The 20,269-nt window shown below is 46.4% G+C and overlaps 1 protein-coding gene across 4 annotated transcripts in view; it reads left to right on the forward strand.

The window, feature by feature from the left end:
• Positions 1-20,269, forward strand: part of CLUAP1 (clusterin associated protein 1) — a 40,384-nt gene that overhangs the window by 14,537 nt on the left and 5,578 nt on the right. For all 4 annotated transcript variants that reach the window (XM_061993336.1, XM_061993338.1, XM_061993337.1 and 1 more), the window contains exons 6-9: positions 3,441-3,524; positions 5,053-5,186; positions 6,332-6,473; positions 18,333-18,405. In XM_061993336.1, the coding sequence (XP_061849320.1) occupies positions 3,441-3,524; positions 5,053-5,186; positions 6,332-6,473; positions 18,333-18,405 (433 nt within the window). The remainder of the gene's footprint in view (positions 1-3,440; positions 3,525-5,052; positions 5,187-6,331; positions 6,474-18,332; positions 18,406-20,269) is intronic.

The following is a 20,269-nucleotide window of genomic DNA, read 5'->3' on the forward strand; positions in this document are numbered from 1 at the left end:
CTTGAGATGAGTGAATTCTTTAGACAAATGATCTAGGTGACCCTGCTTCTGCAGGGGGTTGGACTGGATGATCTCTAAAGGTCCCTTCCACCCCCCACCATTCTATGAAATGCAGATTTGAAGGCTTTAAGATCAGTCCTATTTCCAGGCATGACTGCAGTACACATTTGCTCTGAGGAAACCTATCTCCAGTTTTGATGCTAAAGCTTGTGCAATTTGGACAGGACTGGCTTCACTGTTAACTCCCATGCCCTGTGGGGAACATCCTGCCAGGCTGTGCTTGGTTTTGCTTGATTGGGCACTCAGCCAGTCTTGGATTAGAAATCTTTCTTGCTTTATAATGAAACTCTCATTTCTGAAGAACACAAACATTTCAAGTCTAAACCAGCCAACTAATTTGTTGGTGTTTCCTATTGGCTTTGTCCAAAGTGAGCCTCAACACTTGGAGAATTGAAGTCTTGGCCCTTCCATACAGCACCAAATGTTAGTGCAACCAGGGAGGAGAAATGCTGCCAGCAAATGATGTCTCTTGTGTGCCTTCATGTGTGTTCTGTAATAGCTGTCAGCTTTAGTTCATCAAATGCAATTTTACACTTGGCTTCCCTGATTTTGGATTAGTGTTTATCATGTAAAGCTGTAGCCAGGGAGCTCTTGGACACTGTGAACAGGAAGCAGGTAAACAGCCAGCTGGTTCATGAATAACTCTCTGGTTTTGTGTATGTTTGGTTCCTCAAGTTGTAATTACCAGGCAGAGTCCTAAACATCAAGTCCTGCCTTGATTTATTTTCCCCCAACTGTCCCTATATTTCCATCTCTCCTGAGCACTCTGTTTTTAACAGTTAATCTCAAGGCTAATTTGTGTGTTGTAATGTGCATTCTGATTAGCACACCTAGGTGCAAAAATGTACATTAAAAGAAAATGAACAAGGCCATTTCAGCTCTGTTTCACTTGTGCACTTGTTTTGAGCACAAGGAATTGTGAGTACAGCCAGTGGCAATGTAAGACCAGCTCTTTGGACCTGTTCAATTAACAACTTGGTTTTGAGTTCAAGCATACAGTCTCTTTGTATCCACAGGTTGTAGGTATGAACACAAGAGCCTTTATGTAAAGCCAGGCTTTAAATATCTGTCACTGTGTTACTGTATATTTTGCATTAGGTAAGAAATACTAGTGAGGGATGAGTTGGGCTGGAGGAAAACTGGGATTTATTTGTCCCTGTTGGAGAGCCAATGACAGTCCAAGTAGCTTTGTTAACTTAGTTTTCTTTCATTTGCTAATGGCTTCACAATGTTTTGTTGGGTATTTTAAGGTAAATGCTTTTCCTAATGGCTTCATATCTTTCTGGGGCATTGCTTTTTCTATTGTGGTCTCCCTTCTTTTGAGTCCTTTTCTCTGTGGCCAGTTGCAAGGTCTTTCCTGAAAATCACAGAACCTTAATTGCTGGAAGGGAGCTGCAAAGCTCAGCCAGTGCAACCCCCCTGCCAGAGCAGCAGCACCTAGAGCAGGGCACACAGGGACTCACCCAGCTGGGGTGGAATGTCTCCAGAGGAGCCTCCACAGCCCATCTGCAACTGAGGGGCCCAGAACTGGACACAATATTCCAGTCCACACAGAAACACAAGCTTCAAGCAGCAGAAAGTTAATTTGGATGAAAATAAGCTACAAAGAGCCTGCACAATACATATTCCTGAATAACTCCACAGGTACTTTTGGAGGAAGACTGGACGTGAATAACACAGCTCAGTAGCTATTCTGAGAACATAATGCATAGAACAAGCTCAAAATGCCTGTTTGTTTGAGAGGATTTTGCCTGGACTGACATGGCAGCCAGGATGAGCCCTGGGCAGATGCTGCCCTGCAGCAGCAACCTGAGTCTTCCGATGGCAACGCTGAGATCTCTGCTACCGAGTGAACAGATTTCAAGCAAAACAGTTTATCCCTCAGCAGGGGGAAGGAAATTATTTTCCTTCCGACTTTCAAAAGAGATAAAAGAAACAGCAAGGATCTTAGTTTTTAATTACAAACAACTCCCTCAGCAATTTCCTCTCAGTAGCCTGGTGAAACACCCACAGAAACGCAACAGCCACCGCAGCGTGTGTTGGGTCTGGGCGGCTCGTGGGCTTTAGACACACTTCTGAGGTTCTACACTTTGAAGTTGGAATAATTTATACAAGTTTAATGTCTTTTCTTCTTCTGCCTTCCCTTTACTACCCATGGAAGTTCCACATACAGGTCAGTCTTTGTGCAGAAATCCGCCTCGTTTCCTAGAAGGTTCAGCCCTGCACTCACACCAAGGCCAAGGAAGAGAAGTGTAAAAGCAGAAACTTCTGTTTTCAGGCTGCTGAATTGGAGCTATACTGCAAAAGAGTGTGGATGAGTCCCTGTGTGCCCTGCTCTAGGTGCTGCTGCTCTGGCAGGGGGTTGCACTGGATGAGCTTTCCAGCTCCCTTCCAGCCCTTAACGCTCTGTGATGCTGTGACAGGGGAAGGTTTACAAGCACTTCAGGGCAGCATAAGCTGTCACTGAGTCCAACAGAGGTAGCTCCTGTCACTATTTCCAACATAATGTTTCTTCTACTCTTTCTCTTGTAGAGGCACCTTTGTGCAGTATGGGAGGCTCGTTCAGGGAACTGATGCAGCAGAGAAATACACTCAGCCTCAAAGGCTGCTTTTTTGCTGGTTGAGCTCCCTGATTGGGTTCACTGTGCAGCTCCCTGAACTTGAGTTGATGGGGAGAGAGCTGAGCTGCCTGTGCTGCTCCTTTCCTATGCAATCTGGAGCATCTGGCACAAGAACAAAGTATTGTATTTGTTTCCAGAATTCATCTTGTAGTAGGCTGGGTACAGCTGGTTGCAATGTGTGTAAAGCATTTTTAGATTCTCCAGATGTTCTCTGGGGAGAGGCTATTTCTGTCTTGATCCACCTGCTACCAAATGGTTTGCCAGCATAAGATGATAAGGACATTTAGCTGCACAAGTCTCCTTCCTCTCCTCCCAGCAGCAAACTGTGTTTCCATGCAATGGCCAGGTCAGTGTTGTAAGATGTCATGCAGACAAGTGCATGCTGAATTACAGCTAAACCCATCTGTCCTCAGAGTGCTGAGAGTGTTGTAAAGGTGATGGAATGTTCTGTGCTACCTTGCTCAACATGGAGTAGCTGCTGCAGCTTCCAAAGATCTGCATGCCATAAGACTTGCAGTTCAGCCAGTAGCACTTAGGAAAAGATGTTTTAATTGTTCAGTGTTAGTCTCAGCCTCACTTAACTGACTTTTTCATCACCTCCCACACTTTAACTCCTCTGAGCCTTGGTGAGAAAACACTAAATCCTACTCCATTTCTTATGCAGGCAATGATGTCAGTGTTGCCTGACCACCCTCAGTTCTGCATGTATGTCTTCCTTTGGGCAGTGTTTAAACATATTGGTGTCTTTTTATTTCATAGGAAGCAAGAATAGAATCCATTGCCAGACCTTTGGAGATAAATGAGGCTGAGAAGACACTGAAAATTGCCATTGGCTGTGTTCTGGTGAGCAAAGTGACACTTATTTAATGCCCAAACTGTTGTCCCTCTACTGCAAGAAGAACACAACTCTTCTCATCAAGAATGGCAAAGCACACATCACCTTCAGCTGGATAGACCAGACAGAGCTGCATTGGGCTGCCTAATAGCTAATGCTGAACTTGAGTTAATGGCTAATGCAGACTTTGGGTAACATCAGATGGGTGAACAGAAGCTCATCAAGGCAGAGATCAGTCTGTGACGACTCTGTCGTGGTAATAAATATGGTCACTGGTGATCCATAGGGTTTGTTTGGGAAAGCTGTTTTGTTCCAAGTGAACAAGCATGTTAATTGGAAGTGATAGCTTTCCTGGCAGAGTGAAGGGGCTGATAGCACCGTGGTGATTGTGAGCTGGCAGTCAGAAATCACAGCCTGCAGCAGAGAGGGTGAACAATGCTAGCAGCAGCACCTAGGAGAACAGGTTCAGACCCCATCTGCCATCACTGTCACACTCAGAGACTGCATTGGTTCAATGTGCAGAAGCATTCCTCCAAATGATGCATCAAAGAACTGCTCTTGGCTTGTCTCTTGGAGGAAAAATGCATGTTGGCCATATTCTGTGCCTCTGTTAGGAGCTCAGCAGTAGCCCCATGAGCTCTACAGGAGGAATAAAAATTGCCCAAATCAGCACAGAAATCTGTATCCCTCCCACATTGTCTAAACCATGTCAGTTTTGCAGTCAGGGATGTGGAGAATGTGCTTGATAACTCAAAATACACTGGTAGCTCTGGAGCTGTGAGGTTGGACTCTGGAGGAAGGATAGGTGAGCTGGCAAAGGGGCAAGAAGAACTGGCACTGTGCTAATTAGTGCCATTGGAGGACCTTGGTCTGTCCCACTCTTAACAACACTGTCCTTGCTCCAGTGCTTGGGTTCCTGTATTGCTGAACCACTTGCAGTGGCTGTGCAAGTATTAAATCCCAGTGATGACTCTGAGTTATTGAACTGCAAAGTGTCTCCAGTCCAATTGTATCGTTACAAGGAGTGGAGTTCCAGATTTAAACGTAATCAATGGATACTCCAGGCCACCTTTCCATATGTTTCTGCTCCTGCTCACAGTCTGGGTGAGTTCCAAATGTTGTTAATGTGCAGTGGTGCTAATAAACTAACAGCAGCACAGCAGAGCAATTGGCTCCTTGGGAAACAGCAGTAACACAGCTGGGTTAGTTCTGGATCAGTTAGTGAAGTGCCCTCTTACAGCTGAGCAGCACCTGACAGTCAAAGCCCAGGACAAGCTGTCAGGGGTTGTCTTTCTTCTTTAAGAATGTCTGGAGGAAAAAGTCAGATATTTTAAATGTGTATGTGTGCAGTTAGTTCACTACCCTGCCCACAAAGAGCCTTTTCATCTTCATTGCCCAGCTAGCTTATGTTCTAGCTCACTTTTATCATGGTATTTGGTGACATGAGATGTGAGATTATACAGAGAATGCTCAGCAACTGAAAGGTGATTGTGATTGTTCTAGAGCAAGTGATGGTTCACCATCAATCTCTTTTAGGAACAAGTCCAAAAGACTAAAGACATGTTGAATAATGTGGCTTTGGATGAAGCCAATTTGGAAGCCAAGATTCAAAAACGAAAATTGGAACTGGAAAGAAGCCAGAAGAGGCTCCAGACTCTGCAAAGTGTCCGGTAAAGATGATGAGCTGGTTACCTGCTGCATAAACGAGTGTTAGCAGAAGGGATGGAGCTATACACTGTTAGTGCTCTGAGCAATGTGGAGCAAAGTCTGTAACGAGACTGAGGTGATGGCCTGTGGCAGAGAGGGATTCTTGTCTCTAGAAATGCCCAGTCTGGGTTGGAATTGTTCATGTTTCCATTGCCAGAGATTTGAGATTGGAATGTCAGGGCTGTTAAAAGCAAGCTGAGCATTGTTTGTTGGGGTTGCTAGTTGCTGCTTGAGCTGTGCAGTGTGGTCAGGTAGCAGGTCTTGTCTTTGCCATTGAACACAGATTGTGTCAGGTAGTTCTCCTGAAAGTGGCAGATGGTGCAAACATTCCCTGTGTTCCCAGAGGCTTCCAGCATTCCTAACCACCAAGAAAACAAGTTCATCATGCACCCCTCATTAGGGTTGGTTCCTCTAGGCAGTGGTACAGCCTGCCATAAAATCAAGGTGTTCACATTCACAGTTTGATTTCTTGCCCTTAGGTGCAGGTTTATACAATGCACATGATCATGCTCTACTTTGGACCTAACGTGGTGGAAGGAATGACACTGATTCACTTGCCCCTTTTCATCAGTAATGCTCTGGAGGGAGCCTATTGGGTGGATGGGAAGCAGCAAACTGCAGTTGTGTTCTTTGGGGTGCAGTGGTTGGCTCTGTAGTATGAGGACATCACCACTTACTGGTGTCAAATCTGCTTGTGCTGGTAATGACACAGCACAGCTTTGTAGCAAATAAGTCTCAGGCAAAGGAGATGTTTTCCCAGCCATGCTACGAGCTGGTTTATTTTGAGTCATGCAACAACAGGATAATTGACTTAGATTTGCCTGCTAAGGGAGCCAAAATGCTGCCTGTCTGCCTGTTTGAAAGGAAATGGAGTGGGTGCACAGTAACCTTTCCTTTGCTCTGTGTAATTTTTGCAGGATGGGGTTTTTTCATGAGTCTTTTTTTGTCTTCTGCTGTATTCTCTGGAGTGGAAACCTTCAAAAGCAAACGTCTCCTTCGGTCGGTTGAGCGGCCTGGAAAGGCAGCTGCAAATCCAGCAATGCTCATCTCAGAACGCTGCACACACAGGTCAATATTGCATTGAGTAAATTGTGCTTCTTGTCCCCAGTCCTCCTTTTATGGATGAGTATGAGAAGGTTGAGGAACAACTGCAGAAACAGTACAACAGTTACCTAGAAAAATTCCGCAATCTGACCTACATGGAGCAGCTGCTGGATGATCATCGACGGGCAGAGCAGGAGATGATCGAGGTAAGCCAGCTCAGGAATGCCAGCAAGCCTGTGTGTTCTGTGGTTCTTGGCCTTAGAAAATGTTTTAATACCCACTTGCCAAAGCAGTGCATTAGTTGTAGAGCCAGCTCTGAGTTCAGGACAGTCCTGTGAGTGCTTTTGGACCAGCACAATAATGCAGCGTTATTGTTTGAGTTAGTGAAGTTAAGGTGATGGAGCAGTGCCACTGTCCAGTCTCTAACTCCCCCTGCCTCATTTTCAGTCAGTGAGGTTTCTTCCTGAAGAATGTTTTTGGCATTTCTGTACTTCCTTTTGCCACATGTGTGTGTGCAGAGTTGATAGGTGCTTATTTGTATCATCTGCCAACTGGTGTGTAAGAGTTTCTCAGCATGAGGCTCTTCAGTTTGCTCACAGTAGTCCCATGAGAACAGCAGAGAGTAGCAGTGGAAAGCTGAATGTGCTGGAATCCCCTCTCACATACATTTCAGTTTTGCTTGGCAGAAGATCTGTTTTCTGCTGAGTGGCTGGGTTGTATCAGTTCAGTGCCATTCTCTGGTTTGTATCCTGCTGGGTAAGCTGTACCTCACCTTGCCTCACACTTGGGGTGCCTGTTGTGCTGCAGTGCTTTCAGCATACCTTTCATTCAGTTTCCCATAGCTCCCTGTTCTACTTGTTTGGTTTTTCATCCCTCTCACAGTCACTGCCCTGTGTATCTTGTGTTCTTCATTGCAAACCTGCTTCAGTGACTGATCTCCCCTTGGACTTTCATACTGGAGGCTGTCCTATACCTTGAGTTAACCAATGCCTCCTCTTTCTGAATTGTCCTGTGTTTCACATGCTGCTCACGTTTTGTTTTGTCACCACAACTGGCTCTTGTTGCTGGCAGAGGCAGGGGAGAGCTGTTCCTAATGTTCCTCCTGCCTGGCTGTGACTGCATGTTTTGGTTTTGCTGTGTCTGTATGTGTCTACTGATGTGAAAAAAAAGTAGTTTAACCCCAGGCTTTTCAGTCTTCTCCTTTAAAGTATTCCTACCTATGTTTACTTACAGTAAAAGTGACCTGTGCTTAGGATGTAGATAAGGCTCAGTAACTTTATAGTCCCCCTTCTCCTCTGATCTGTCTCCCCTGTGTTTGTGTGAGATGTTTTAGAAAGCTTTGCCACTCTTTAGAACTGGTTGTGCTGAGAAAAACGTCCTGTGTAGCCTTATGTAGGTGAACCTGCTTTAGCAGGAGGATTGGACTAGGTGATCCCTAGAGATCCCTTCCAGCTCCCACCATTCTGTGCGTCTCTGATTCCTGTGAGAAGCCTCTCCTTTGGTGATGGCCTGCACCTGCCTGCCTAAGCCACACAATGCAGTGTACAGGGGCCTTCAAAACCAGGGTTCAGGCCCTTCTGCATCCTGGGGGAAACTTGGCAGCTTCCATTTCTCACCTTTTACACACAGGAACAGGCTTACTGTCAAGAAGTCTCAAACATTTTGGTGCATTGTTTGCTTAGGGATAACAAAACCTGCCTTTCAAAAGATAACAGGGGCATTTGACAGCTTGTTAATGTAATCACTGGGAACTTCTTTCCCATTAACCATGAATGCTTTTACAAGCACTATCTCTGTAGATGTTATTTCACATATTTCTAATCTGAAGTCAGTTTGGTGTTTTCATTTGTCTTGGTTTATAATGTTCTAAAGCCTTCCTTATATTTTTGACCAAAAATAGAAGTCACAGAATCACAGTTAGCTCAGATAACCATATTTAACACCACCAGCAGCAGCAAAAAAGTACTCTCTGCCTTCAGATCAACCTTCTGCCCAACATAACTAGAGACCACAGAATCTTAAGGGCTGGAAGGGAGCTGCAAAGCTCACCCAGTGCAACCCCTCTGCCAGAGCAGCAGCACCTAGAGCAGGGCACACAGGGACTCATCCAGCTGGGTTGGAATGTCTGCAGAGAAGGAGCCTCCACAGTCCATCTGGGCAGCCCCTGCCAGTGCTCCCTCACCTCAGCAGGGAACAACTTTGTCCTGGTGTTGCTTTGGAACCTCTTCTGTTGCAGCTTGTCCCCGTTGCCCCTTGTCCTGTCATTGTCCATCCCTGAGCACAGCCTGGCTCCAGCCTCCTGACACAAACTGTAATCTCAAAGCCTAAAGCCTGCTTTTTTCCCTTCTGTTCAAATGCCACTGACACTTGATACCAAAGGTAGAAATGTTTTGAACTGAGCTACCTGAAACTGTATAAATTCATGCACAGAAGTTAGCAATGAGTTGGCACACAGCTCTTCAGGGGAGTTTTTGTTGAAACATGGTAAGATGAAAGCAAAAAGCCTTTGTGATTTGCTTCAGCCTATGCTAAGAATATGGGAAGTACTTTTTGGTTTCTCTTTTCTCCTTCTTTCTGTGAGACACCTGGAAATCCACCTGTGTGCTTTGGCTTTGCACTTGTTAGGATAAGCAGAGAGCAGTGCTTCAACACTGTGCAGATTTAAAGAGTACGAAAGCTTGTGACAAACAGATGTGTTTTTTCTCTGCACACTCCTGTCACTTGTTACATGCCCTGTGCATGAGCAGGTGAAAACATCTCTGAGATGTATTTTATGCTGCAAGCAAAATGCCATCACATCTTGTGCATTGGGAGTGTGTTCTTCTCCTGTCTGGTGGTTTGTCCTTCAGAGCCTTCAACTATGACCTCAAATGATGAAGTGACTTGTGCTGAACCCTCTGTTAAATATGTTGGATTAGCTTAAACCAGCATGAAGTTTACCTGTCAAGTCACAGAATCCCAGAAGCTTAAGGGTTGGAAGGGAGCTGCAAAGCTCACCCAGTGCAACCCCCCTGCCAGCGCAGCAGCACCTAGAGCAGGGCACACAGGGACTTGTCAGGGTGAGTTTTAAATGTCTCCAGAGAAGGAGACTCCACAGCCCATCTCTGTAGCTTGAGCTTAACCCTCAAAGTACCTTGGGATCATTTCATTTTGCTTCCCATATATTAGTCTGTTCCCTAGGGAGTGTTTGGGAAGACCAAAAATAAGAAGGGGGAGGAAAGAGGAACGTTTGACAGGTTCTTTAGAGCTGGGGAAGGGAGCAGGGGTCGAGAACAGAAAACTGGAGTGTCTAAAGTTATGCAGAGTACGTAACAGATGAGGCTGTAACCACTTCTTTGTGGGCAGCAGTGCAGTGACTCAGGAAGCCACAGCTGCTTTGTTTAGAAGCTGCTGCTGTGGAAGAGGAGGCTGTGTGTGTCTGTCTCAGACAGATTTCCAGGAGTCCTCAGAACAAACTGTTACTTTAAGTCCTTGTGAGATGTCAGTGTTCAAAATCAGGGTTCAAGATTGAAGGAAGATAAGTAATCTGGGTCCCAGCTAAATCAAGAGACTGGCTGGTGCTCTTGTATTTCCAAAACAGTGAGGGGAATGTTATCCTTTCCTTTAGAATGACTGTGCAGTGTTTAATCCATTTTGGTTAGTCTCTTGCTAACCTGCAACATCAGGGTGTCTCTCTCCTTCTGTCAGTCTTGATCTGCCTTTCAGGTGGAGTTTACCACCTTTGACTACTTGTCTCTGAAGCAAATCTGTGTCTCATTTATTGCATGCTTGAAAAAAAAAACCAGCAGCTTGCTCCAAACTGCTGCTCTGTCATGTCCTAAAGGTCATCATCTCCATGTCCTTTTCAGAACCAGCAGAGCAGGAGCAATGAGGATAATTTCATGCATTTTCATACTCACTCTCTCCAGCTGCCAAAAGCCACTGAAAATTATGTTGAGGGGTTTTTTTTTCCAACTCTGATTTGCCTTTTGTTCCACCAAACAACTCTTAATTATCTTCTGTAGTAGAAGTGAGGGTCAATTATTTCACCATGGCTGTGTGTTTTGGTAAATGGGTTGTCAGGAAAAAGCAGCAGCAAGATAATGAGATTAATGCAGCACTCCACGTGCTGCTCAGCACTGAGGGCTGGTTCCTGCAGCCCTTTCCTTGACTAGGTGCATGTTTTTAGGAGGAATTTGTGTTCTGATTGAGAGAGCATTGCTGAACAACATGATTAATCTGTGGTGCTCTGGGACTCAGAGGTGGTTCAGTACCCTGTTGACGTTGCTCAGCTAACGACCTGGCCCAGAGTGCATTTCCTAATTAGAAAAGTGATTTAAAGATTGTAGCCAAGCACACAGTGTTCATTAAGTGCCACTGAGCAGCTGAAGCGTCCCAGATTGCAGTGCTGGTGGGTTGTGTGGATTTTTGGGCTTGTTCTTTCTCGTGCTAGGTGTAGGGTTGCATGGAGAGGAGCGCTCTGGAGCTCCTGGGGTCTTGAGCTTCCTATTCCCTTTGTCCCCTGGTGCCCATAATAACACAGAGCAGCGGTTGGAGAGCAACTGGCAGGAGTCTCCTGCCAGGCTGTGGCCTGAGAAATCTCTCTCTGTGTTAAAAGGAATGTAAAGGCTTAGTGTTGAGTCTGAGCAGAATGAATTGCCAGAGCTGTACAGGTTGATGGTGAAGGTCCCACCTGCACAGCACCTACTGCTTTGATGTGGAAACCCTCAGAAATGTAAGAAATGATGTGTCTCTTACCAACTCTCATTTGTGGAGACCTCAAAAGTCCCCACCTGACTCCTCCTGTGAGTGAGTTTCTCACATTTACTGACAAACTGTCATGCAGCACTTACTGTTGTATCCAAGGAACTGAAACGAGGGTCCTTTGCCTTTGCAGTCCCCTCAGCCTCTTTGCAATTTCAGCCATCTCTTTTACCCTGTTCCCATTCTCTTGTGCTGCTCACAGAATTAATCCATCCTCTTGCATTTCTCTGCAGAAGCAGGGGTGTATGTGCCACGTCTCCTCAAAGGTTCCTCTGCCTTGTAACAAGATTCAGCACACTTCATTAATGTTTTATCCTGGTTTTAAGATTGAACTGTTCCTGCTGTTTAAACATGAAAGCTGTTACCACTAAAAATCAAAATGGCAGGGATCTTCAGTTCTGGGTGCTGGAATTGGCTCTGGGCTGTAAATGATGTCTCTCTTTTAAAGGACAGCACAGACTAACAGAGTGCAAGAAGGCATTTTGAAACCAGTTTAGGTAATGCCAGAATAACTTCAGCATTTGCTTTGTCTCCAGACACAATATGCTCATTCTTCCTTGTGCTTCTCAGAGGACATCCCTGAGTTACTTTCTTCTTCACCTACTGTTTCCTAAGGTATTTTAAGATTGCTTTTATGCTAGTGCTGTGCAATGTCAACTAAGGAATGGATAGCTTGAAGTGGTGAGCACACTGAAGAGGATGTTCTAGGCCACTCAGTCTTTATCTTTGCTTTGGGATTGCTTAAACCATTTTTCTTTTCATCCTTATGTGATGTGACTGTGAGTAAACAGTCCACCAGGATTAAACAAGGAAAAGCCAAGTCAACAGACTGTGTTGTGACTTTCCCTTTGCAGCCCATCCTCACCAAATAAAACCCCTTGTTCATTAAACTGACCTCTATCAGAGCTCCATACCTGAAGTAGATGCTTTATTCTGAATATGCAGATGAAGGGACACCTGGGTTCTGCTGCACTCTGAGGTACTCCTTGGCTCTGCTGCTTTTCCTGTCTTTTTGCATTGAGCTATCCCAGTTGAAATATCAAATGTGGACATTGCCATTGTGATGGGTGCTTGCTGAAATAGCCAGGCAGGTTAATACAAGAAGTGGTTGGTTGCAGTCTTTAATCTTCTAGCTAATGTACATTTGAATTATGACTCTTTGGGAACATTTTTATAGGTACCAAGAGAGCACTCCTGGCCCAGTGTTGCAGAATGATATTGAATAGTAGGTCTAAAAGCAAACACAGTCTGTTGCTGCTGGTTTGGTATTTAATCCTGTGTACAGGGGTGTGTATTGGTGCACTGAGACACACAAATCCCATCGTGGAGAGGGGTGGAAAAACAGAGAGGAGGAGGAAGGGAATGCACAGGGTGGGGGCAATGGAGCACAGGAGAAAAAGGCAGAGGAAATTGCTGGCCTGAGAGCTGATGGTCACAGAAAAGGAGATGGAGGGAGAGCAAAGGTGGGAAGGCATGTGAGGAGTGTGCTGGAAAAGGTGAGAGTGTTGCAGTGTGCTTTCATTCCACTGAAGCAAAAACCTGTGGTCCTCTATCAACACCATAGCAACTAGATCTAGACTCCCAAAAGTACCTGCAGCAGTTTAGTGTGTACCTGCTCCTGATGCTCCAGTGGTAATGTCTCCCATCAAAAGCTACAGGAAAACTGTTTGGAAGATGGAAACATCTGAGGTCAGATCTATCAGCTCAGTGCCCAAAGATCCACATGTTCTCACGTGCCAGATGGGTGAGGAGCCTCCACACCCTCCCTGGGCAGCCTGGGCCAGGGCTCCCTCTCCTCAGCACTGAAAGAGGTTTTTCTCATGTTCAGATGGAACTTGCTGTGTTGCAGCTTCTCTCCATTGCCCCTTGTCCTGTCAGCAAACACAAGCAGGTATTTAAAGTGAAGGCAGCATTGCCAAAGCGAGTCAGACCCTGCTTAGCAGTCCTGGCAAGCAGGAGCTAGGAGTGCAAAAGATTTCAGGCTGGAGAAATCATAAAAAAGAAGGTCTGTGAGTCCTATGCAAGGGTCTAACGAGGCTCTTAGAGAAAGACTCGGTGGTGCTGCCTTTACATTTGGAGCTTGACTGGTAGGAAATAAGAAGTAAACCGGAGTGTGTGTCAGCCTCTCTGATGTAAGAAACAAGGGCTGGATTGGAGCTAATTGATCTCAAGGTGGAAGGCAGCAGATTCCATTATCAGTTCCTGGAACCATCAAGTTCACCAAAAACAACTGTTCCCTAATGTCATGAAGACTGGCCTTGAAAAGAGCGAATCATCCCCATCCCCCTCGGCACACTCCAGGCTTTGTGCTGCCTGGGACACAGGGGGAGGATAATTGTGATGTTTCATTCTAGCAGAGATGTGACAATGACTGCTTTATGGGGGTGAACAAGGCACAGCTGTGACTACTGATTTCCAATCAGTATCAATTTGGAGGACAGTTTCTTCAGACACTGCAAACTGACCTCAGGTTTACGCTACAGGGTTGTACATTCGTCCAAGCAAATCACACAGCTAACCAGCATTGCCTGTGAGCTCAGGACAATCCAAATGGGACCCACAAAGGGAATGCTCAATGAGCTGTGATTGAGGCATTATAATTCACATCTTCCACAAAAGCAAATAGGGAAAATGGAGAGGAGTTGTTATGGTAAACTTGCATTACATCTAATGATGGCTATATTGGATTCACAGGTTCATCCTCTTGTTGCAGTACTTCAGGCACTAGTGGATTCCTGAGCCTCTTGAATGAGAAGCTCCTTGTGTAAGAGCGTTGTAACTGGGAAAATATGGGCAGAAAACGTTGATCTGTGCCTTCTTTCTTCCTTAGTTGTGTTTAGATTTCTCTCACTCAGTGCTGGCAGATGATTTAAAGGCCCATGCTTTTGACCAGTCTCACATTGCAATCTCTACCATTGCCTTACCAATCCCTTTGTCTTCTGGCTCTTCACAATCCTCTTGAGTTCTGCTGTGTTGTAGATGGTCACATAAATCCTCAGTGGTGTGCTCAGTCCTGTGTTACCCCTGATGTTCTCCTCCTTTGGATGCCTGGATGTCAGGAGTATTTCTCACATCTCCTTGTGGGCTTCGACTTCAAGGCTGTAGCCAGCTTTGCTGAATCTGAAAGGAGAACCTTAACTTCATGTAAACATGCTAGATGTACCTGTAGGCAGGATCCTTATGCTGCTTCAACCAACTGGGAAAGGCACTTATGCTGGTACTTGCTTTGGTGAGTCATGACAGTGCAGAAGTCTTCACTCTCAAAGCAGCCCAGATCATGTGAATAATGAGGCAGCTCTCACTGGGGGCACAGCAAAGGGTGCTCTAGGAGCAGTTCAGCAGAAGCATTTGATATCTCACCTGCTCTTGTGAAGGCTTCTTTGGTGCCTCTTTCCTGTGATTTGTGAATGAATGGAGGTAGCCAAGGGAGAAGTTACCTCAGTCTGAAGAGAAGTGACCCATACTATGCAGAATGCACACACATAGGGGAGAACTGGCTGGCCCAGGGGCAATGAACACAGGGTGCATGTGTGTGTGCAAGAAGGGATCCTACTCATCAGAGCTTCAGAGAGAGGGGGGAAGAGCTTGGGGTAAAGGAAGATTTGTAGCCTCAAAGCTTGTCAGAGTTGACTCTAGAACTGGCAGAGCTCATTATGAAAGGGTTGCACAGAGCTGGACTGGTGTGCCTTCTGGGAGCTTTCATGTAGCCTATGTCCCATTCCTTGAATTGCCATGCACAGGGTCATAGGATGGGGGTTGGAAGGGCCTGTGCTATTCTGTCAGCTCAAATGACCAACACTCCTCTGCCCTGTTTATTGAAGTGTTGTCACTGTATCTAGTACAGTACTCTTTGTGAACAGTTATTGCAGAAGAAGCAGCACAATGCAAGGTTAGCAGGGTTTAACACAGCAGAATAACCTGGCAAGAGAGAGTCCCACTCTACAGCAGTGTGACATTTGCTGTTTTATCAAAAGAGTGCCATTCTCTTGACAGCAGAGCCAGGAATGCCAGGTAATGGCTAGCTGGGCCTGAGGAAGGTACAAGGTTAGAAGCCCACCTTTCTCTGAAGAAGGGAATCAGATTACTAATCCAAACTCATGACACTACAGCAGAAACGAATCACTGTCAGCTTCCATCATGCTGGGACTGTCAGCTTCCATCATGCTGGGGCTGCCAGTACGACAGAAACAATGACTTTCTGCTGAGCATCACTTCAGTGTATATGGATTCTCTCAATTAGGCTTTAGGTGTGTTTCAATACAAGTGATTACTCTGAAATGACTGTTAAGGGTGAGAAGCAATCACTGCTTCTACACATGAAAGTGAAGGAGAAGGAAGGATAATAAGGAGGAGACAGATGGTCTTATAATATGGGCTGATGATTTCAATTCATTCAGTGTGTGCTCATCCACTGCGAGGATGACCTCTGAAGAAGTTTAAGTGACCAGTGGGGATGGCTTTTAGATGCTTCTTGGGCCAAAATGATCCACAAATGTTTCTATTAGTGTATTAGTAAGGACTGGACACATTCCTGTGTGACCTGATCTAGCTGAACCTGCTTCTGCAGGGGGGTTGGACTGGATGAGCTCTAAAGGTCCCCTCCAACCCCACCATGCTGTGATTCTATGATTGTATGATTACCATACAATGGTAAGGGTTAGAGATCATCCAGTCCAACCCCTCTGCTAAAGCAGGTCCAGCTAGGTCAGGTCACACAGGAACACAGGCAGGTTTTGAGGCCCTCCAGAGAAGCAAACCCCACAAGCCCTTGCTGAGAGAACCTGCTAGAAATAAGTTCATGGTTCCTTTTCTGGTGCAGAGCTCTGTATTTAGAGCAGTGGCTCGTGTGTTTGAGACCACATTCTCAAAAGCATCGTTTCTGATCTAATACTGTGAGTTTAGGGGGGGTTGTTGCTTCTGTATTCTCTGGAAAGTGCTGTGATAGCTCTTTGTAATTACCCAGGTGGCATCATCAGTCAAAGGCACTTGAGATGGGATCCCACGTGTGCTGCCTTCATGAGGAGCCCACCAGAGCCTCCCCTTCACTGTGCCCCTGTTCCTGTCAGGCCATCATCGTTCCCTGACTGACTCAGTTCAAAGCCCTCCTCACAGGTTAAGCAAAGCCTGTTTATTGGTTCAGATTCCCCTGCCTTACTTTTTCAGATGGATCTTCCCTCTCTCTTCACTCCTCAGTAGAATAAAAAGGATCAAACCCTGTAGCATTGACCCATAGCCAGGTGTAACTAGAGCCATGCTCCAGCTGAAATCATACATCTGGGCATGAATTTAGGGTGAGGTATTCAACAGTGGCTCAGCACAATAGGAAACTGTTGTCTTCTATTCTTAAACAGCTCTGAGTGGGTTAGTACCTCATGTTCTCATGAACTTTAGCTGTGCAACCTCAATGCTGTGCTCACCTTTCCACTGTCCCTAGCAGGCTTCTCCTTATTAAGAGTACTGTCACACTCTCTATTCATGCACCAGACAATTTCTTCTCAGGCTTATATCTCACCCCTGCTGAATGAGTGGCAATGCTCTATTGTGAAAAACAAATGCCATTGTGTGAGCTTAGCAGGAGCCAATCTTGGCTCCTTTGTTCTGTAACAAACCAAGAAACAGCTGCTGGGATTAATAGGCAAGGTGAAGATGAGGCAGCACAATCCATCATCACATGTGTTCACTTTGAGTGTCCTACAGAGCAAGAGGATTACCACTGTTCTCTAGCAAATCACTAGGAAAAACCAAACCAGAAGGAAACCCTGTGTTTTTTCCCTTCCTAAGGTGAAAAGGTTCTACACAGAGATGTCTAGAGAGATTGCTGGGCTTGGGAGGGTGTCTGCAAACAGGAGTAACCTAGGCAAAAATGAACAAGAAGTCAGCCAGCCCCAGTTGCTGTCCTGTTCTTCTGTGCTTATCCCCTTATCTTCCCCCCACTTCTTTCCCTTTTCCTTCTGCTTAGTGGCAACCAGCCTCTGGTGAACCAGCCAGTCCTCCCAGTTTGGTGTCATCAGGGAACTTGCTGAGGGTCACTGTGTCCCCTCACCCAGGTCACTGAAGGAAGCACAGCTGATTGTAAGCATTGGTGAAACTTCCTTGTTTTAAAAGCCAAGGACAAAGGGTGATGGACATGAGCTGGAACACAAACAGTTCCCCTGGCACAGGAGGAGAAGCTCCTTTGGTGCTGAGGTGAGGGAGCCCTGGCCCAGGCTGCCCAGGGAGGGTGTGGAGGCTCCTTCTCAGGAGGTTTCCAACCCCAGCTGGACACGTTCCTGTGCCCCTGAGCCAGGGGAAGCTGCTGGAGCAGGGGCTGGGGCTGGAGCAGCTCTGCAGGGCCCTTCCAGCCCCCAGCTCTCTGTGATTCCATGTTTCATTGCTAATTCATGATGCTGGAATGAGAATGCCTGTCTGAACTGCCACTGAACCACTACACCATCAGCTTCCTTCTTCTTCCCTTCTGGGCTGCCACATTTCTCCCTCAGTTGACTGTGCAAGCCTTAGGTTTTGTAAGTCTTTGTGAACCTCTTAGTTAACATTTCCAGTTACCATTGGCCTTCATTTGAATTGGGTGAGACTTGTGATTTGCTTCTCTCCCTCAGCACAGCAGGCACTGTTGTACCTACCTTTTCCCCCTTGCTCTGAACTGCATTTGTCACAACTTTGTCACATGGTCATTACAACAGTGGTTCTCAGCCTATTTTTACACAACAACCTTCTAAATCCAAAAGAGACAATCACAAACCAACCCACCTCGTGCCGTCATTCTGTCAGGGTTCTCCTTTGCCCCCTAATGCTGCTGGCCAGTGTACAGCTCTGCTTCTCCAGCCTTTTGCTCCCATTTTGTTTGCATGCCTGGAAGTGTGTGAATGTGTCCTGCATTGGTTTGTGTATTATCAAGCCACCATCATTTCACAAACCTCTTCTGGTGTTTAAAGGAGTACAGGTGGAAAACAACCACCGAAGACTGCTTTCCAAAGCAAGCCCCTTCCATTCTGTAACAGCAGTATTTTCTGGGGATGAAGACAAATGAACTCATTTTCCATGTAGTGAGGGAGGTTCCAGCCTGTGGGAGTGAAGGGTGGATTTTCAGTGCACTGTTTTACCTGGGCATATGCTTTCTATCCTGACCCTCATGGGCAAAGCAAGTGGGAGCTCCCATGTTTCAATCAAGACCTTATTTTCATAACAGATTTCCAATGCTGCAATGTTCTGTTCTCATTCTGCCTGTGAGTACCCTCAACTGGTGGTGTGGGACCATCCCATCAGGCCACTTGACTGGCTGATGTGGCAGCTTTTCTAAGTCAGTTGTTTTTCCCCTCTTATAGGAAGCAGCAAACATGTTCCATCTGGATCAGAACAGGCTGAAGGAAGAGGAACTGCACCTGTTTAAGAGCAGAAGTAAGTGGATTTCTTCACCTCAGGTCTCAGCAGAGAAGCTGTTAAGCACTGGATACTTCATGTGTCAGCATTCACTTAGAGGCATGAAGCAGAGAGGACATGGGATAAATGACAGACTCAAGAGGCTACATTAGAAAAAGTGGAATGACAATCACTTCTAAAGGATGGTGGTGAAGTCAGGAACAGGCATCAAGCAGAGTGTGGGCAGCAGGGGGAGGGAGGTTCTGCTGCCCCTCTGCTCTGCCCTGCTGAGGCCTCAGCTGGAGTCCTGTGGCCAGTTCTGGGCTCCCCAGCTGCAGAGAGACAGGGAACTGCTGCAGAGAGGCCAGTGCAGGGACACCAAGGTGCTGAGGGGATGGAACATGTGTGTGAGGAGGAAAGGCTGCAGCCCTGGGGCTGTTGAGCCTGAAGAAGAGAAGCCTGAGCTCAGGGGCACCTCAGCAGCACTGACAAGTACCTAAAGGGTGGGTGTCAAGAGGACTGGGGAACACTTTTTTCTGTTGTCTCAAGAGAAAGAACAAAGGGTGATGGACATCAGCTGGCACACAGGCAGTGCCCCTGGCACAGGAGGAGCAAGTCCTTTGGTGCTGAGGGGAGGGAGCCCTGGCCCAGGCTGCCCAGGGAGGGTGTGGAGGCTCCTTCTCAGGAGGTTTCCAACCCCAGCTGGACACGTTCCTGTGCCCCTGAGCCAGGGGAAGCTGCTGGAGCAGGGGCTGGGACTGGAGCAGCTCTGCAGGGCCCTGCCAGCCCCACCACTGGGATTCTGTGAGTTGCAGTGAGCACATTTTAGCCTTCATTTCACTATTAGCAAAGCCTCTGTGAGCTTGCTCTGAGTACAACACTTGCCCTGGCATCATGGGGTTGCTGATGAAAGGTTGGTTTGCAAACAGATTTGGTTGGATAATTGTACTCAGCAAAATGCTTGTGTGTGGGTGTGGAGCCTCGCTGGTTTGTGGGACTGCTCAGCTGCTTTGTATCCCACACATGCTGCTGTGTGCTGCACACCCAGGTGCCAGTTCTGTCCTCAGCAGAGGTTGCACAGTTCCCTTACACCTTTAGACTGACTCCTTGGGATGTGTCTGGCAGACAATAACTTGATCTGACGAAAAACTCTCATCTCTCTGATCTTCAAAGAAGGCTCCACGTTTGCCTGCTTGCATTTGCTTGCTGTGTGTACCTGCCAATGTGAATGCAATTAGAATTTGGGTGTGCAGGGCTCTGTATTTCTAAACTTGCTCTGAATGAATTAGAACTCCAGCTTCTGAGGCTCAGAAAGGAATAACAACCCCTTGAGATTATGCAGAAAGCTAACAAACCAGGTTCTTCTCCTTTTGAGTCGAGACTCAGCAAGAGCTTCCTCATGAGTTCCCCCTGTGAGGTTAATATTGCAATAGGTGCCTTTTTATGTGCTAGTGGGAGAGCACAGAAGGAAAGTCAGTGCTCAGGATCAGAGCTCATCAAAGCTGAAGCTGGGTAAAGACGTAAAAGTTGGGCTTCACGGTCTGCTTGCTGGCAGAGACGTTCAGAGTGAGCTCATGGAAGAGGAAATCCGCTCATTTCTGCCCATCTTTGATCTCATCTTATGGCACTGCAGTGACAACTGAAGAAGTTTTAGCTGACACATAGGATTTGCAACACAAATGACAAGTATGTGGAATGACATGGAGGCTTTGTTTGAGTGCAAAAGCCCAGGTCCTGCTATCTGCCAGTTGCCAGGGTGAGTAAGTTGAAGAGGAGAGGGCTGTCTATCAGCTGTAATTAGCAGTGTGAAACAGAACGTGGAAATTGGCTGATTGGTTTTCTCCTTGTCTGTGAAAAGCTATTCAGTCACTCTGTGTCTCTGAAATAACACAGACCTTGCCTT

This window comes from Colius striatus, chromosome 3 (genome assembly GCF_028858725.1).
Source record: "Colius striatus isolate bColStr4 chromosome 3, bColStr4.1.hap1, whole genome shotgun sequence".
NCBI lineage: Eukaryota > Metazoa > Chordata > Aves > Coliiformes > Coliidae > Colius > Colius striatus.